Consider the following 18630-nt stretch of genomic DNA (forward strand, 5'->3'; position numbering starts at 1 on the left):
ATTTGTTTTTATTTATAACATCCTTATTTTATTCAAGAAGCTAAATGCCTTTGTTTTTTTATAGAGACTCGGTTTCACTATGTTGCCCAGGCTGGTCTCGAACTCCTGGTCTCAAGCAATCCTCTCACTGTGGCCTCCCAAAGTGCTGGGATTACAGGCATGAGCCACTGTGTCGGCCTCTTTTGTTTTTTTAAACGACATAAATGATACGTGCTTAATGAAGAAAATCATAATTTTCTTCAATGCCCAAGCCCATATGTGGGCCGGGCATGGTGGCTCACGCCTATAATCCCAGCACTTTGGGAGGCCGAGGCGGGTGGATCATGAGGTCAGGAGATTGAGACCATCCTGGCTAATATAGTAAAACCCCATCTCTACTAAAAATACAAAAAATTAGCCAGGCATGGTGGCACGTGCCTGTAGTCCCAGCTACCCGGGAGGCTGAGGCAGGAGAATCGCTTGAACCCGGGAGGCAGAGATTGCAGTGAGCCGAGATGGCGCTGCTGCACTCCAGCCTGGGTGACAGAACGAGACTCCGTCTCAAAATAAATAAATAAATAAATGTGAATATTAAAGTCATACATCATAATCTAATTAATCATATTAATATTTTGTGTATATAAACTTTATTCTAGATACTTCCCTTATAAAATGGAATTATAGTGTATATAAGCAAAGTCACTTTAAATAGTTCATTCATTCTGTTATTTTGAGTTAGTGGAAAAAATAGTCTGGAAAGGAGAAGTACATTCAAAATAGAACTAGATTTGGAACCCAAGACCTGACTTCTCCCACTGTTGGGCTGTTGACCAGTTTTCACCTATCGTTGCCTCAAGTTGTCATTTATAAAATAAAACGTGAAAAACAAATATATGTGAACATATTTTAAAGAACTTAAAAACTCCTTTATAAATTAGAAGATGTTAGTAAGCCACAGAATTATGGTTCAAAGATGACTTTGGTTCTGTGCCACAGAATAAGGCCACAGTGGCCGGGCGCAATGGCTCACAACTATAATCCCAACACTTTGGGAGGCCTAGGCGGGCAGATCACCTGAAGTCAGGAGTTCTAGACCAGCCTGGCCAACATGGTGAAACCTCGGCTCTACTAAAAACTACAAAAATTAGCCAGGTGTGGTGGCGGGTGCCTGTAATCCCAGCTACTCGGGAGGCTGAGGCAGGAGAATCACTTGAACCCGGGAGGCAGAGGTTGCAGTGAACCAAGATCACACCACTGTACTCCAGCCTGGGCAACAGAGGGAAACTCCGTCTCAAAAAAAAGAAGAAGAAGAAGAAAGCCACAGCTAGTCCTACATGTAAGTCCAGACTAGAACTAACTGCTTGAAACCACATTGCATTCTCACCTTTCTCCTCTGCAGGTTATTGAGGTGGTGATCCGCTCAGAAGAGGGGCTCTCAAGGGACATGGTGAAACACCTAAACAGCATTGAAGAACAGATTTTGGAGACTTTAGCATGGAGTCACGATTCTGCACTGTGGGAGGCTCTCCAGGTTTCTGCAAACAAAGTTCCTACCTGTGAAGAAGTGAGTCTGGGCAAGGCTGATAATCCTATCATTAAAAAAAACCAGCTTTATTGAGAGATAATTCCTATACCATACAGTTCACCCATTTTAAGTGTACATTTCAGTGGTTTTAGTATATAAATAGATATGTGCAGCCATAACCACAATTTTAGAATATATTCATCACTTCAAAAAGAAACCTACATCCTTTAGCTATCACTTCCCTACCCCTGAATATTCTCCCTAGCTGTAAGTAACTGCTAATCTACTTTCTGTCTCCATAAATTTGCCTATTCTAGACATTTCATATAAATGGAATCATAAAAATGTAGTCCCTTTTGACTGGGCGTCTGTTACTTAGCATAATGTTTTTAAGGTTCATCCATGTTGTAGAATGTATCAGTATTTCATGTCCTCTTTTTTTTAAGGCGGGGTTTCACTCTGTTGCCCGGGCTGGTGTGCAGTGGCGCAAACGTGGAGCACTGACTGCACCCTCAACTTCCTCGGCCCAAACGGTCCTTCTGCCTCTCAAGTAGCTGAGACCACAGGCACATATCACCACACCCATACCCGGCTAATTTTTTTTTCTTTCTGTTTTTCTTTTTTTGAGATGGAGTCTTGCTCTGTCACCCAGGCTGGAGTGCAGTGGTGCAATGTCGGCTCACTGCAACATCTGCCTCCCAGTTCAAGCAATTCTCTGCCTCAGCCTCCTGTGTAGCTGGGATTATAGACATGCACCACCACGCCTGGCTAATTTTTTTTGTACTTTTTTTTAGTAGAGACGGGGTTTCACCATCTTGTCCAGGCTGTTCTTGAACTCCCGACCTCGTGCTCCACCTGCCTCAGGCTCCCAAAGTGCTGGGATTAGAGGCTAGAGGCTTGAGCCACTGCGTCTGGCCACACTCGGCTAATTGTGTGTGTGTGTGTGTGTGTGTGTGTGTGCGCGGGCACGCATGTGTGTGTAGAGACAGGATCTTGCCATGTTGCACAGGCTGATCTCAAACTCCTGAGCTCAAGCAGTCCTCCCATCTCAGCCTCCCAAAGTGCTAGAATTGCAAGTGTGAGCCACCACATCTGGCTCATTTCCTTTTATTGCCAAGCAATATTCCATTGTATGGATGCTACATTTTATTTATCCATTCATCAGTTGATAAATATTTGAGTTGTTTCCACCTTTTGACTTTTTTTTTTTTTTTTTTGGCGGGGGGGATGGGGGACAAGGTCTCACTCTGTCACCCAGGCTGGAGTGCAATGGCACCATCACGGCTCACGGCAGCCTCAACCTACGAGGCACAAATGATCTTCCCACAGCCTCCTGAGTAGCTGGGACTACAGGCACACACACCACACCTGGCTAATTTTTGTGGTTTTTGTAGAGGTGGGATCTCCCTATGTTGCCCAGGCTAGTCTTGAATTCCTGGGCTCAAGCGATCCTCCCGCCTCAGTTTTCCAAAGTGCTGGAATTACAGGCATGAGCCACCACAACTAACCCCTTTTGGCTATTATGAATGATGCTGCTGTGAACATTCAGGCACAAGTTTTTGTGTGAACATAGGTACATATGTTTTCATTTTTCTTGGAGTGGAATTGTGGGTTCATATGGTAACTCTGTTTAAGCTTTTGGGAAACTGTCAGACTGCTTTCTAAAATGGCTGCACCATTTTATTGTTCCCACCGTCAATGTAGAAAGATTCCAGTTTCTTCATATCCTTGCTAATGCTTGTTATTATCTGCCTTTTTAATCCTGCCATTCTAGTAGGAGTGAAGTAATATCTCATTGTGGTTTTGATTTGCATTTCCCTGGTGGCTAATGATGATCAACATCTTTTTATGTGCTTGTAAGCTATTTGCATATCTTTGGAGAAATGTCCATTCAGATCTTTTGCCCATTTTGTAATTGGGTTGTCTTTTTATTATTGAATTATAGGAGTTCTTCATATATTCTAGATACAAATCCCTTATCAGATAAATGATTTGCAAAACATTTCTCCTATTTTCTAGGTTGTCTTTTCACTTTCTTTCTTTTTTTTTTTTTTTTTTTTTTTTTTGAGACAAAGTCTTGCTTTGTCGCCCAGGCTGGAGTGCAGTGGCGTGATCTCGGCTCACTGCAAGCTCCACCTTCCGAGTTCACGCCATTCTCCAGCCTCAGCCTCCCGAGTAGCTGGGACTACAAGCACCCACCACCACACCCAGCTAATTTCTTTGTATTTTTAGTAGAGACAGGGTTTCACCATGTTAGCCAGGATGGTCTTCCAAAGTGCTGGGATTACAGGCATGAGCCACTGCTCCTGGCCTGCCTTTTTACTTTCTTGATGGTGTCTTTGAAATGCAAAAATTTTTAATTTTGATGGTGTCCAATTCAGATATTTTTTCTTTTGCTTGTGCTTTTTGGTATCGTGTCTAGGAAACCATTAAACTTATTTAAAATTTTTCAAATGTCTGTATAAAGATTGAACACTTTTCATTAGTGGTATTTAGAATTAAAAAATAAAAAACAGAGGCCGGGTGCGGTGGCTCATGACTGTAATCCCAGCACTTTCGGAGGCCAAGGCAAGTGGATTGCCTGAGGTCAAGAGTTCGAGACCAGGCTGGCCAATATGGTGAAACCCTGTCTCTACTAAAAATACAAAAAATTAGCTGGGCATGGTGGCACACACCCATAATCCCAGCTACTTGGGAAGCTGATGCAGGAGAATTGCTTGAACCCGGGAGGTGGAGGTTACAGTGAGCTGAGATCGTGCCGTTGCACTCCAGCCTGGAAAACAGAGCAAGACTGTCTCTCAAAAAAAAATTAAATGAATAAATAAATAAAATAAAAATTAAAAATGTGTGCCCAGAGTTGTGCACAAATTACATTTTAAATAGTAGTATCGTGAGAAATTGTGGGTTTTTTTGTCTACTTCTGTTATTCTTTCATAACTCTTGTCTTTTGATTCATCTTTGTTTTGTCTCCTTATGTACTTCATTAATCTTCTTGAATTTTTCCCTAATCCCAAACTACTAGAACTGTCCAAGGCCAGGAGGAATTGAAAAGAAGATGGTTTCTTGAAATCTCTCTTCTATACTTCTTTGGTCTTTTGCAGCAGACAGTAACTTATTGGGCCACTCTTCAATATTCATCAGTGTATTTCCATCGAAGAACTTCAAACTCCTTCAAGTTTAAAAAAGCTGTGAACTTGAAGAAGGATTAGTATTGAAGCCGTTGCTCTTGTAACTTACTAGTTTTGTGACCTTGGGCAAATTTCACATTCAGATCCTCAATTTTCTCATCCCTAACTGGAGAATGATACTGCCTACCTCATAGGTTTAGTTCTTGTGGTTGGTAACTTACCTATATAAATTATAAGTTAAATGAAATGAACTCTTTCCATATGTTTGTTAACATTAAGAATTGAGCACTTTATCCAAGTTGTATTTTGTGAAGAAGTGAGAAAGAGAAATAAAATAGTAAAAAAAAAAAGTTAAGAAAACACTTTTTCGGCCAGGCACAGTGGCTCACGCCTGTAATCCCAGCACTTTGGGAAGCTGAGGTGGGTGAATCATCTGAGGTCAGGAATTCGAGATTAGCCTGGCCAACATGATGAAACCTCGTCTCTACTAAAAATACAAAAATTAGCCGGGCATGATGGCACACGCCTGTAGTCCCAGCTACTCAGGAGGCTGAGGCAGGAGAATTACTTGAACCCGGGCGGTGGAGGTTGCAGTGAGCCAAAATCGTACCACTGTACTCCAGCCTGGGCAACAGAATGAGGCTTTATCTCAAAAGAAAAGAAAAGAAAAGAAAACATTTTTAATAAGTTTTAATCAGCAAGTTTATCTGTATGTAAATCAAAGGGTTTTTGTTTTCTACAGGTTATATTCCCAAATAATTTTGAAACAGGAAATGTACAGGGACATCTTCCCATGATGCCAATGTCTCCTCTAATGCACCCAAGAGTCAAGGAAGTTCGAACTGACAGTGGGAGTCTTCGAAGAGGTAGGTTCAACATTGGTAAAGGAATGAAAAAGTAACAAAGGGCATTTGGTTTTTTTTCAGAGAACATTTTAAGTCTTGTGAGTGTATTATTAAGAAATCTAATTTTTTCAGCAGGATTCGGAAAGGAGCTTGATGCTTGTGCCAGCACCCCTGTGTAGCTCATTATACACTATATTATATACTATAGTGTATTCAATATGAATAGAATTTTAAATGTAATTTATTTAATAAATGTATGTAATCTTTCCTGAATGCTAATGGAGAACTGTTTAAATAAGCTAAAGTCAGGCATGATGGCATCTTTCTGTAGTCCTAGCTACTCAGGAGGCTGAGGCAGGAGGATTCAGGATTGTGTTCTAACCCAGCCTGGGCAAAATAGTGAGACCCCCTTCATATCCCAGAAAAAGAAGAAAGAAATAAAAAAGATAAGTGTATTAGTCTGTTCTCACACTACTAATAAAGACATACCCAAAGTTGGGTAATTTATAAAGGAAAGAGGTTTGATTTACTCACAGTTCCACATGGCTGGGGAGGCCTCACAATCATGGTGGAAGGCAAAGGAAGAGCAAAGGCACATCTTACATGGCAGCAGGCAAGAGAGCTTGTGCAGGGGAACTCCTCTTGATAAAACCATCAGATCTCATGAGACTTATTCACTATCAGGAGAACAGCATGGGAAAGACCCACCCCCATGATTCAATGACCTCCCACCTGGTCCCTCCCATGACATGTGGGAATTATGGGAACTACAATCAAGATGAGATTTGGGTGGGGACACAGCCAAACCATATCACTAAGCTAAATACCTACTTTTCCAAATTTCCCAAATTTATATTCTTCCTTTGCCTGTGTATGTCTCTGTAGCAAAACATTTAAAGCAAAATAAAATTTGTATTCTCTTTGGAATGCTTAAGTTCATCTAATAAACTAGTTATTTATACTCTTAAAATAGTTCATTTTGAGACTTACCAATGGAAAGATTTTAGTTCATTCTTCCTTATTTTCTCTTGTGACGTAGCGAGCTGATGTGTGTATCTTGTGGATTATATAGCACTTGGATTTTTAAAAATCAGTTAAAATCTCCTGACCACATAGTATCCCTTAACAAATCTTAGATGAACAAGTATTCAGGTTATATAGTATGGTACATCCATTTTTGGACTCTGTGTGATTGTGTATGTGTGTTTGTCTGTCTATTTGTCTGTCTGCAATCTTTGCTTTACATGCAATGCAGAATCATAAAAATGACTGCAGGCCAGGCGCGGTGGCTGACACCTGTAATCCCAGCACTTTGGGAGGCCGAGATAGGCGGATCACCTGAGGTCAGGAGTTTGAGACCAGCCTGGCCAACATGGTGAAACCCCATCTCTACCAAAAACACAAAAATTAGCTGGGTGTGATGGCGGGTGCCTGTGATCCCAGCTACTCAGGAGGTTGAGGCAGGAGAATCACTTGAACCCGGGAGGCAGAGGTTGCAGTGAGCCAAGATCACACCACGGGACCCCAGCCTGGGGGACGGAGTGAGACTCTGTCTCAAAAAAAAAAAGGCCGGGTGCAGTGGCTCACGCCTGTAATCCCAGCACTTTGGGAGGCTGAGGCAGGTCGATCATGAGGTCAGGAGTTCAAGACCAGCCTGGCCAAGATGGAGAAACCCCATCTCTACTAAAAATACAAAAATTAGCCAGGCGTGGTGGTGGGTGCCTGTAATCCCAGCTACTCAGGAGGCTGAGGCAGAGAATTACTTGAACCTGGGAGGCAGAGGTTGCAGTGAGCCAAGATCGCGCCATTGCCCTCCAGCCTGGGCGAAAGAGCGAGACTCCGACCCAAAAAAAAAAAAAAGATTGCATAAGGTCAGGCACAGTGGCTCACGCCTGTAATCCCAGCACTTTGGGAGGCCGAGGCAGGTAGATTATCTGAGGTCAAGAGTTCGAGACCAGCCTGCCCAACATGGTGAAACCCTGTCTCTACTAAAAATACAAAAATTAGCCAGGCATGGTGGTGCACACCTGTAATCCCAGCTGCTCAGGCAGCTAAGGCAGGAGAATTGCTTGAACCCAGGGGCTGGAGTTTTGCCGTGAGCAGAGATCACACCACTGTACTCCAGTCTGGGGACAGAGCAAGACTCCATCTCAAAAAAAAAAAAAAAAAAAAATGGCTGGGCGCAGTGGCTTACACCTGTAATCCTAGCACTTTGGGAGGCCGAGGCAGGCGGATTGCCTGAGCTCAGGAGTTCAAGACCAGCCCGGGCAACACAGTGAACACCAGTCCCTAGTAAAATACAAAAAATTAGCCAAGCATGGCAGTGTTCGCCTGTAGTCCCAGCTACTTGGGAGGCTGAGGCAAGAAAATTGCTTGAACCCAGGAGGCAGAGGTTGCAGTGAGCCGAGATTGTGCCACTACACTCCAGCCTGGGCGACAGAGCAAGACTCTGTCTCCAAAAAAAAAAAAAACATGATTGCATAAGATGTGAATACTCAGTAATTTTAATCAGTGGGAATAATTATAATTATTATAATTGTTTTTTGACCTTTACAAATCTTGTCAAAATGTTAAAAAAAAAAAGGCTCTTCTTACTGTCAGTTATTAATGTTTAGAGAAATGAAAAAATAGTAAAAATATTTAGTATACTATAATCTAAAACTTTCAAAATATTGAGAATTATTTTCTTTTTTAAAAACTTACCAAGAATAGTTTAAACTGTGCTTGCCACCTTCCCCTCATGTAATTTATAACTAAGTGAGCATCTTTTCTGTACCTTGACAGATTGTCATGTTTCTTTCTAAATTTGGAGCCGCTTTACATTTGTATATTCATTACATTCTTATTGAGTATCCACCATAGCTGTTCCAGTGCTGTGCTAAGAAAAGATCATTTCAGTGGATTTGCAGCCAACTTTATGGCTTCAACTCGAGTCTTGCCTTGAAATGTCACCTTTAAACATGCCTAGTCAGGTTCAAGGGCTTGCGTGGATTTCTTAGATATAAGGCATTCACATGGACTCTTGTAAAGGAGTAATGGAAACAACTATAGAAATTTGTACTTGTTTACTGAAGACAGGGGAAGTAAAAGCTACTTTCATAAGCCCAAGAATTATGGAGATTTTTATTAAACTGTAACTATTTTACCAGTCACCTCACTAATACAGAGAGCTTCTAAATCATTGCCAGGGGTCATTTTATTACCTTTGAGCATGTTTTGAAAATAGATTACAGGGCCAGGCACAGTGGCTCACACCTGTAATCCCAGCACTTTGGGAGGCCGAGGTGGACAGATCACGAGGTCAGGAGATCCAGACCATCCTGGCTAACACGGTGAAATCCCTTCTCTACTAAAAATACAAAAAGTTAGCCGGGCATGGTGGCGGCCGCCTGTAGTCCCAGCTACTCAGGAGGCAGAGGCAGGAGAATGGTGTGAACCCGGGAGGTAGAGCTTGCAGTGAGCCGAGATCATACCACTGCACTTCAGCCTGGGCAACAGAGTGAGACTCCATCTCAAAAAAAAAAAAAAAGAAAGAAAAGAAAATAGATTACATGACTATCTAATTATCTAGTGAATGTAAAAATAAATAATGAAGCCTGGGCACGGTGGCTCAAGCTTGTAATCCCAACTGAGGCAGGTGGATCACCTGAGGTCAGGAGTTCAAGACCAGCCTGGCCAACATGGCGAAACCCCGTCTCTACTAAAAATAGAAAAGATAGCCAGGCATGGTGGCACATGCCTGTAGTCCCAGCTGCTTGGGAGGCTGAGGCAGGAGAATCGCTTGAACCCAAGAGGCAGAGGTCACAGTAGGCCAAGATCGCGCCACTGCACTCCAGCCTGGGTGAAAGAACGAGACTCCATCTCATAAATAAATAAATACTTTTGTTTTAAAAGCATATTATTGACATACCTGTAAGGAATAATTGGTTGAGGGAAGAATTGTGGAAAAAGATGTAGAAAAGATGTAGGGTTGTAAGGGGCTAGAAAAACCCGTGCAGCTGGTAGAGAGGGAATGGAAAGCAGATCCTGTGAAAGGATAGCACAGGAAGAGAGGCAAAATCCGTAATCTTTACTTTATTTTTGATCAACACAGTACTGCCAACCCTCAGATTAAGGCAAGGTAAGCAGATTTATATCATCTTTACTCATATCTTCTGATAGATTTACTAAAGATGATTCCATATCTACTAAATTAGAAAGCCAGAGCTACTGCCTTAAACTGCTTGGAGTGCAAATATGCACAAAGAGGCAAAACTGTAACCCAAATCCCTGATTTTTGCTTTTGCTTCCCTTCTTCTCAGGTGCTCTCTGCTAGGTAAGATTGGGAGATATTGGACTACTACTAAAATTTAGTGCTCACTTCATTCTACCTCTCAGCCTCTACTTTGTCCTTAATGTTTTGCTCCTTTAATGTAGGCAGAGGTTCAAGAAACCAGGAAGATGAGTGATCATAATTTTCACGTTTTATCGTAGTGACTTATTTCATGCCTCTTTCTCCCAGTAGACTACATATTCCATGAGGGCAAAGGCCATGTTATTCATATCTAGCTAGTGCCCAGCATAAGTAACTCACTATCTGTCGAGTGAATGAGTAAACCTAATTTATTATTTTGGAATACATTTCTGTTTTAAATTTATTATTTTTTTTTTTAGATATGCAACCATTGTCTCCAATTTCTGTCCATGAACGCTACAGTTCTCCTACCGCAGGGAGTGCTAAGAGAAGACTCTTTGGAGAGGACCCCCCAAAGGAAATGCTTATGGACAAGATCATAACAGAAGGAACAAAATTGAAAATCGCTCCTTCTTCAAGCATTACTGTTGAAAATATATCAATTTTACCTGGTCAAACTCTCCTAACAATGGCCACAGCCCCAGTAACAGGAACAACAGGACATAAAGTTACAATTCCATTACATGGTAACATTATAGTGCATTTGTTTTGTATTTTTTCTGAGATAAAAATTTAAGAAATGTCTTAGTGGATCAGATCACATGATTTTTCTAACTCATTATTTTTTCTTGAACCTATACTTTTTTTTTTTTTAAAATAGATTTGATTTTTTTAAAGCAGTTGTAGATTCACAGCAAAATTCAGAGGAAACTACAGACATTTCTCATATTCCCCCTTCCCCCACCAGAGGCATATAAAGCCTCCCCCATTATCAGTATTCCACACCAGAATGCTACATTTGTTACAGTTGATGAACCTACATTATTGACACATTACCCAACGCCCATAGTTTACATTAGGGTTCACTCTTGGTGAATAGTTTATTGATTTTGAGCATGTATAATGACATGTATCTGTCACTATAGCTCCATACAGAGTAGTTTCACTGCCCTATAAATCCTCTGTGCCCCACCTTTTCATTTTGAACCTATAGTGGCTTTTTTTTTAATTTTCAAATTTTATAAATTTACTATCCTCTTTGTTTGTTTAGACTTATTTTACTTTTTCTTTTCTTCTTTTTTTATTTTTTGAGACAGGATCTCACTCTGTCACCCACGTTGGAGTACAGCAGCATGATCTCATCTCACTGCAACCTCTGCTCCCAGGCTCAAGTAATCGTCCCACCTCAGCCTCCTGAGTAGCTGGGACCACAGGCAAGTGCCACTGCTCCCAGCTAATTTTTTGTATTTGTGGTACAGATGGGGTTTTACCATGTTGCCCAGGTCTCAAACTTCTGAGCTACTTTTAAAGTGTTCTTATCTGAGCTTTCCAATATGTATGTATTGAGCAAAAATTCTGTTTTTTAACTAATAGCTCAAGTGCTCAAAATGTTAAAAAAAAAAAATTTGCTTTTTTTTCCAATGAATTTGAACTATAAACGCATCCCAGGCACATACAAAATAGAGAACAAAATGTGCTTTTTTTTCCAATAAATTTAAAGTATAAAAACAAAACCGAATATTCTTGTTTCTAGAAAATAAGGATTTATGTGGGGCATGGTAGCTTTCACCTGTAATCCCAGCACTTTGGGAGACCGAGGCAAGAGGATCACTTTAGCCTAGGAGTTTGAGACCCAGACTGGGCAACATAGCAATATCCTATCTCTATAAAAAATTAAATTAGCTGGGCATGGTGATGTGTGCCTGTGGTCCCAGCTACTTAGAAGGCTGAGGCAGGAGAATCACTTGAGCCCAGGAATTTGAGGCTACAGTGAGCCGTGATCTCGCTACTGTACTCCAGCCAGGACAACAGAGCAAGACGTCATCAAAAAAAAAAAAAAAAGAAAAAAAAAGAAAAAGGGGAGCCGGGGGGCACTAGGCACAGTGGCTCACACCTATAATCCCAGCACTTTGGGAGGCTGAGGCAGGTGGATCACTTGAGGTCAGGAGTTTGAGACCAGCCTAGCCAATGTGGTGAAACCCCGTCTCTACTAAAAATACAGAAAAAACATTAGCCGGGTGTGGTGGCACATGCCTGTAGTCCCAGCTACTCAGGAGGCTGAGGCAGGAGAATTGCTTGAACCTGGGAGTCAGAGGTCTCAGTGAGCCAAGATCAGGCCACTGCACTCCCACCTGGGTGACAGAGTGAGACTGTCTTTAAAAAAAAAAAAAAAAAAAAGGCCAGCTGCAGTGGCTCATGCCTGTAATCCTAGCATTTTGGGAAGCCACGGCAGGCAGATGGCTTGAGCTGATGAGTTCGAGACTAACCTGGGCAACATAGCAAAACTCCCATCTCTAAAAAAAAAAATACAGGCTGGGCACGGTAGCTCACGCCTGTAATCCCAGCACTTTGGGAGTCCAAGGAGGGCAGATCATGAGGTCAGGAGATCAAGACCATCCTGGCTAACATGGTGAAACCCCATCTCTACTAAAAATATTTTAAAAATTAGCTGGGTGTGGTAGCAAGCGCCTGTAGTTCCAGCTACTCAGGAGGCTAAGGCAGGAGAATTGAACCAGGGAGGCAGAGGTTGCAGTGAGCCAAGATCATGCCACTGCATTCCAGCCTGGGCAACAGAGCAAGACTCCATCTCAAAAAAAAAAAAAAAATTTTTCAGGCTTGGTGGCTTGCACCTGTAGTCTCAGCTATTTGCAGGGCTTGAGGTGGGAGGATCACTTGATCCCAGGAGGTCAAGGCCACAGTGAGCTGAGATGGCACCACTACACTCCAGCCTGAGTGACCAAGTGAGACCCTGTCTCAAAAAAAAAAAAAAAAAAAGAATTCAGTCATAACCTAGAATTACTATTTTGTAGCCTTCTTATACACACAGATATATGTATATATAATGTCAAAATATATATAGTTGACAACTTTCCTAGAACATATGCAGATTATTTCTAATAATGCTTATACATTCAGGTGTTGCAAATGATGCTGGAGAGATCACGCTGATACCTATTTCCATGAATACAAATCAAGAGTCCAAAGTCAAGAGTCCTGTGTCACTTACTGCTCATTCATTAATTGGTGCTTCTCCAAAACAGACCAATCTGACTAAAGCACAAGAGGTACATTCAACTGGAATAAACAGGCCAAAGAGAACTGGGTCCTTAGCACTATTTTACAGAAAGGTATGTGTTTTTATAGCACTTAAAAAGAATTTATTTAATCAACGGAAGAAAGATTGAGTAACAGAGACAGACTTTGGTCTTTTTTTTTTCTAATATACATAACACAAAATCTACCATTTTAACCATTTTTAAGTGTACAGTTCAATGGTATTAAATACATTCACATTGTTGTGCAGCTTTATTACTACCGTCTATCTCCAGAACTTTTTCGTCTTCCCATTCTGAAATTCTGTATCCATTTCTCCCTTTCCCCAGCTTCTGGCAACTACTATTCTACTTTCTGTTTCTGTGAATTTGACTACTCTAGGTTATTCATATGAGTGAAATCATACGATATTTGTTTGTTTTTGTGACTGGCTTAGCATAATGTCTTCTAGGTTCATTCATATTACAGCTTGTGCCAGAATTTCCTTCCTATTCAAGGCTGAATAATATTCCATTGTATGAAGAAGAGAAAAAAAGAACAAAAGAAAAAATATTCCATCGTATTAATATACTTTTTTTTAATACCACATTTTGTTTATTCATTCATCTGTTGATGGGCATTTGCGTTGCTTCTACCTTTTGGCTATTGTGAGTTATGCTGCTATGAACATTTGTGTACAGGTGTCTGTTCAAACCAGGCATGGTTGCTCATGCCTGTAAACCCAGCGCTTTGTGAGGCCGAGGCAGAAGGATCACTTGAACCCAGGGGTTTGAGACCACCCTGGGCAACACAGTGAGACCCTATCTCTATTAAAAAAAAAAAAAAAAAAAGCCAGGTGTGGTGGCAGATGCCTATAGTCCTGGCTATTTTGGAGGCTGAGGTGGGAGGATCACTTGAGCCCGGGAGGTTGAGGCTACAGTGAGTCGAGATCACACCACTACACTCCAGCCTGGGCAATAGAATGAGGCCCTGTCTTAAGAAGAAAAAAAAATAGCAACAAATAGCTATTCAAGTCTCTGCTTTCAATTCCTTTGGGTATATTCCCAGAAATGGGAGAGTAATTTAGTATTTCATTTTCTGAGAAACCACTGTACCATTTTCCACGGTGCCTGGACCATTTTACATTCCCACCAGCAAGGCACAAGTGTTCCAAGTTCTTCACATCCTTGTCAACGTTTCATGTTTTCTGGTTTGTTTGTTTTTTTGATAATGGCCATCCAATGGGTGTAAAGAGACATTATGGTTTCGATTTTCATTTCCCTAATGATTAGTAATATTGAGTATCTTTTCATGTGCTTTTGCCCATCTATACATCTTCGTTGTAGAAATGTCTATTCGAGTCTTTTGCCCATTTTTTTAATTATGGGTTTTGGGTTTTGTTTTTGTTAAATTGTAGGAGTTCTTTATGTATTCTAGATATTAATGCCCTATAAAATATACTATTTACAAATATCTTCTCCCATTCTGTGAGTTGCCTTTTCATTCCGTTGATAGTGTTCTTGACACATGAAAGTTTTTAATCTTAATAAAGTCAATTTATTCTTTTCATTTTTTGTCTGTGCTTTTGGTGTCATACACAAGAAATCATTGCTAAATCCAGTATTATAAAACTTTTTCCCTATGTTTTTGTCTAAGAGTTTTATAGTTTTTAGCTCTTATATTTATTATGTCTATTTTTTTTTGAGACAGAGTCTCACTTTATCACCCAGGCTGGAGTGCAGTCACGCAGTCACAGCTCACTGCAGCCTCCGCCTCCCGGGTTCAAATGATCCTCCCACCTCGACCCCCCGAGCAGCTAGGACTACAGGCATGTGCCACCATGCCCAGCTAATTTTCGTTTTTTGTGGTTTTTTTTGTTTGTTTGTTTGTTTTGAGACAGAGTCTTACTCTGTTGCCCAGGCTGGAGTGCAGTGGCGCAATCTCGGCTCACTGCAACCTCTGCCTCCCGGGTTCAAGCAATTCTCCTGTCTCAGCCTCCTGAGTAGCTGGGACTACAGGAATATGCCACCACGCCTGGCTAATTTTTGTATTTTTAGTAGAGACGGGGTTTCACCATACTGGTTAGGCTGGTTTCAAACTACTGACCTCAGGTGATCCACCCACCTTGGCCTCCCAAAGTGCTGGGATTATAGGCGTGAGCCACCACGCCGGGCCTGTTTTTGAATTTTTTTGTAGAGACAGGGTGTCACCATGTTGCCCAGGCTGGTCTCGAACTCGTGAGCTTAAGTGATCTGCCCGCCTCAGCCTCCCAAAGTGCTGGGATTACAGCCGTGAGCCACCATGCCCAGCCCATTTTAATTTTTGTATATGGTGTTAGATAAGGGTCTAAAGTCATTCTTTTGCACATGGATATCCATTTTTCCCAGCACGATTTGTTGAAAGACTGTCCTTTTCCATTGAATGAGCTTAGAATCCTTGTTGAAAAGTCACTTAAGCATAGATATGGGGGTTTAATTCTGGGCTCTCTATTCTATTCATTGGACTATATGTCTATCTGTTTTCAGTACCACACTGTTTTGATAACCATAGCTTTGTGTCATAAGTTTTAAAATCAGGAGGTGCGAGACCTCCAACTTTGTCTTTCTTAAGATTGTTTTGGCTATTTAAGATTTCTTGAGAGTCTGTATGAGTTTTAGGATGGATTTTTCTCTTTCTGAAAAAACATTGTTGGAATTTTGACAGAGATTGCATTGAACATGGAGATCGCATTGGCTAGTGTTGACATCTTAAGAATATCAAGTCTTCCAGTCCATGATCATAGGATGTCTTTTCATTTGCGTCTTCTTTAATTTCTTTCAGCAACATTTTGTAGTTTTCTGTATATGTCTTTTGCAAGACAAGTCCTTGCTTAAGATTATTCCTAAGTATTGTATTCTTTTTGATGCTATTGTAAGTAATAAGTAAGTGGAATTGTTGTCTTAATTTCATTGTTTAGATTGTTCATTAATGTAAAGGAACACAAGAGATGTTGTATTGATTTTCTTGCAGCTTTGCTGATTTATTTATTAATTCTATCAGTTTTTATGGATTCTTTAGGTTTTTTGAGTTTTCCATACATAAGATTATGTCATCTGTAAACAAAGATAATTTTACTTCTTTCTTTGCAATTTGGATTTCTTTTTTGTGCCTTATTGCTCTGGCTAGGAATTCCAGTTCTATGTTGAATAAAAGTGGTGAAAGCAAACATCCTTGTCTTACTCCTGATATTAGAGGAACACCTTTCAGGTTTTCAATTTCAGTGTGATGTTAGCTGTGGGTTTTTTATATACAGTTGACCCTTGAACAACATGTTTTTGCACTGTACAAGTCCACTTATATACAGATTTTTCTCAGCCAACACAGAATGAAAATACAGTATTTGAGGGATGTGAAACCTGTGTATATAGAAGGCCATCTTTTTGTACATGGGGATTGTACAGGGCCAAATGCAGGACTTGAGTATGCATAGATTCAGGTATATGCAGGGGCTCCTGGAAGAAATCTCTTGTGTATACCAAGGGATTACTGTATGTCCTTTATAATGTTTAGGTAGTTTCCTTCTCTTCCTAGCTTTTGAGTATTTTTATCATGAAAAGGTGTTAAATTTTGTCAAATGCTTTCCTGTATCACTTGAAATGATTATGTGGCCATTTTCCCTTTGTCCTTTTAATATGGTGTGTTATACAGAATGATTTCCTTATTTTAAATTATCCTTACCTTCTAAGAATAAGTTCTACTTGGTCATGGTGTATAACCCTCTTCATATGCTGTTGAATTTGTTTTACTAGTATTTAGTTGAGGATTTTTGTGCCAATATTCATAAGAGATAGTGGTCTATATTTTTTCTTATGCTTTCTTTGTCTGGCTTTGCTATCAAGTAATGTACCTTTAGCCACTTAAAAAATACATTTGACCTTTCAAGATAACATTATGATCCTGGTGAGCTATAAGTTTAGACTCAGGCTCACAGGGTTTGATTCTGTTTTCAGATCTAACTTACATTTTTTGCCAGCTTGTATTCTTTTGTAACTTTGAGTAAGTAGTTGGCCAGCCTCTGGAATTTACTGAAACTCCATTGTGTTATGTTGCTGTGGAATGGAGTTCACTGTGGGACAAATACATGTTGGATCTCATGGGTGAATTTTAATTAGCGAAGAATCATTCTAAAGATTGATGGGATACTGTGAGAAGGATATATATATATATATATATATATATATATATTTTTTTTTTTTTTTTAGAGACAAGGTCTTGCTCTGTTACCCAAGCTACAGTGCAGTGGCATGATCATGGCTCACTGTAGCCTTGAACTCCTGGGCTCAAGTGATCCTCCCTCTTTGACCTCCCAAAGCATTGGGATTACTGTGTGAGTCACCACCCAAGCCATTATTTATTTATTTATTTATTTTTGAGACAGAGTCTTACCCTGTCTCCCAAGCTGGAATGCAGTAGCGTGATCTCGGCTCACTATAGCTTCTGTCTCCCAGGTTCAAGCGATTCACCTGCCTCACCCTCCCAAGTAGCTGGGACTACAGGTGTCTACCACCACACCTGGCTAATTTTCGTATTTTTAGTAGAGACAGGGTTTCACCATATTGGCCAGCCTGGTCTCAAATTCCTGACCTCAGGTGATCTGCCCACCACAGCCTCCCAAAGTGCTGGGATTACAGGCATGTGCCACCATGCCCAGCTGTTACTCATAATTTTTATTATAAATCTAGGCCAGGCATGGTGGCTCATGCCTGTAATCTCAGTATTTTCAGAGGCCGAGGCAGGAGGGTTACTGGAGGCTTGCAGTTCAAGACCAGCCTGGGCAACATAGCGAGACCCAGTCTCTACCAAAAGATTAAAAAATTAGCCAGCATAGTGGCACATGCCTGTAGTCACAGCTACTCAGGAGGCTGAAGTGGGAGGATAACATGAGCCCATGATTTCGAGGCTGCAGTGAGCTAAGAAGGTGCTACTACACTCCAGCCCAAGCAACAGAGTAAGACCCCGTCTCCAAAACTCAAAAATAAATAAATCTAGTGTGTTACCTTTTAAATTAGCATATAACCAGCTCTTATTATAATGCCTAAATTATTTTAATATTAATGGAAAAGCACTAAAAACGGTTGACCTTAGACATAACTTGAATTTGTCCTATCTCTTACAAGCACGTTTTGAATCATCAGCTTCTGATAAGACAGACATGTTAATCAGATATTTATAACCAAACATGACTGCAGTGCATCCCACAACTAGATGGTTGGCTAGCCCATTCTGTTGCCCAGGTTGGAGTACAGTGACTATTCACAAGCACAGTTATAGCATGCTAGAGCCCAAACTCCTAGGCTTAAGTCATCCTCCTTCATTACCCTCCGAGTACCTGGGTCTACAGGCAAATTTAAGTGTATTTCTCTACTAATCGTTCTTTTTTTGTTATTATTTTGAGACGGGGTCTTGCTCTGTCGCCCAGACTAGAGTGCAGAGGCACGATCATGTCTCACTGCAGTCTACCTCCCAGGCTCAAGAGATCCTCCTGCCTCCTGAATAGTAGGACCACAGGCATGCACCACCCCACCCAACTAAATTTGTTTTTTTTTTTTTTTGTAGAAATGGAGTCTCGCTGTGTTTCCCAGGCTCGTCTCGAACTCCTGGGCTCAAGCAATCCTCCCACCTCAGCCTCCCAAAGTGCTGGGATTACAACAGGTGTGAGCCACCATGCCCAACCAACTGTTCTTGTAA

At 40.9% G+C, this 18630-nt stretch overlaps 1 protein-coding gene and 1 long non-coding RNA gene across 6 annotated transcripts in view; one reads left to right on the forward strand and one right to left on the reverse strand.

Annotated features, from left to right (window-relative positions):
* Positions 1–18630, forward strand: part of RBL1 (RB transcriptional corepressor like 1) — a 95647-nt gene that overhangs the window by 50151 nt on the left and 26866 nt on the right. For 4 of the 5 annotated variants that reach the window (XM_063633686.1, XM_063633687.1, XM_063633689.1 and 1 more), the window contains 5 exons: positions 1379–1543; positions 5375–5498; positions 10131–10397; positions 12787–12998; positions 18499–18594. In XM_063633686.1, coding sequence (XP_063489756.1) covers positions 1379–1543; positions 5375–5498; positions 10131–10397; positions 12787–12998; positions 18499–18594 — 864 coding nt within the window. The remainder of the gene's footprint in view (positions 1–1378; positions 1544–5374; positions 5499–10130; positions 10398–12786; positions 12999–18498; positions 18595–18630) is intronic. The other variant, XM_055265136.2, reaches the window with a different exon arrangement.
* LOC134735869 (uncharacterized) overlaps positions 1–18630 on the reverse strand; it is an 83195-nt gene that overhangs the window by 47402 nt on the left and 17163 nt on the right. The gene's annotated exons all lie outside the window — the stretch shown is intronic.

Source organism: Symphalangus syndactylus, chromosome 24 (assembly GCF_028878055.3).
Source record: "Symphalangus syndactylus isolate Jambi chromosome 24, NHGRI_mSymSyn1-v2.1_pri, whole genome shotgun sequence".
In the NCBI taxonomy this organism is placed as follows: Eukaryota; Metazoa; Chordata; class Mammalia; order Primates; family Hylobatidae; genus Symphalangus; species Symphalangus syndactylus.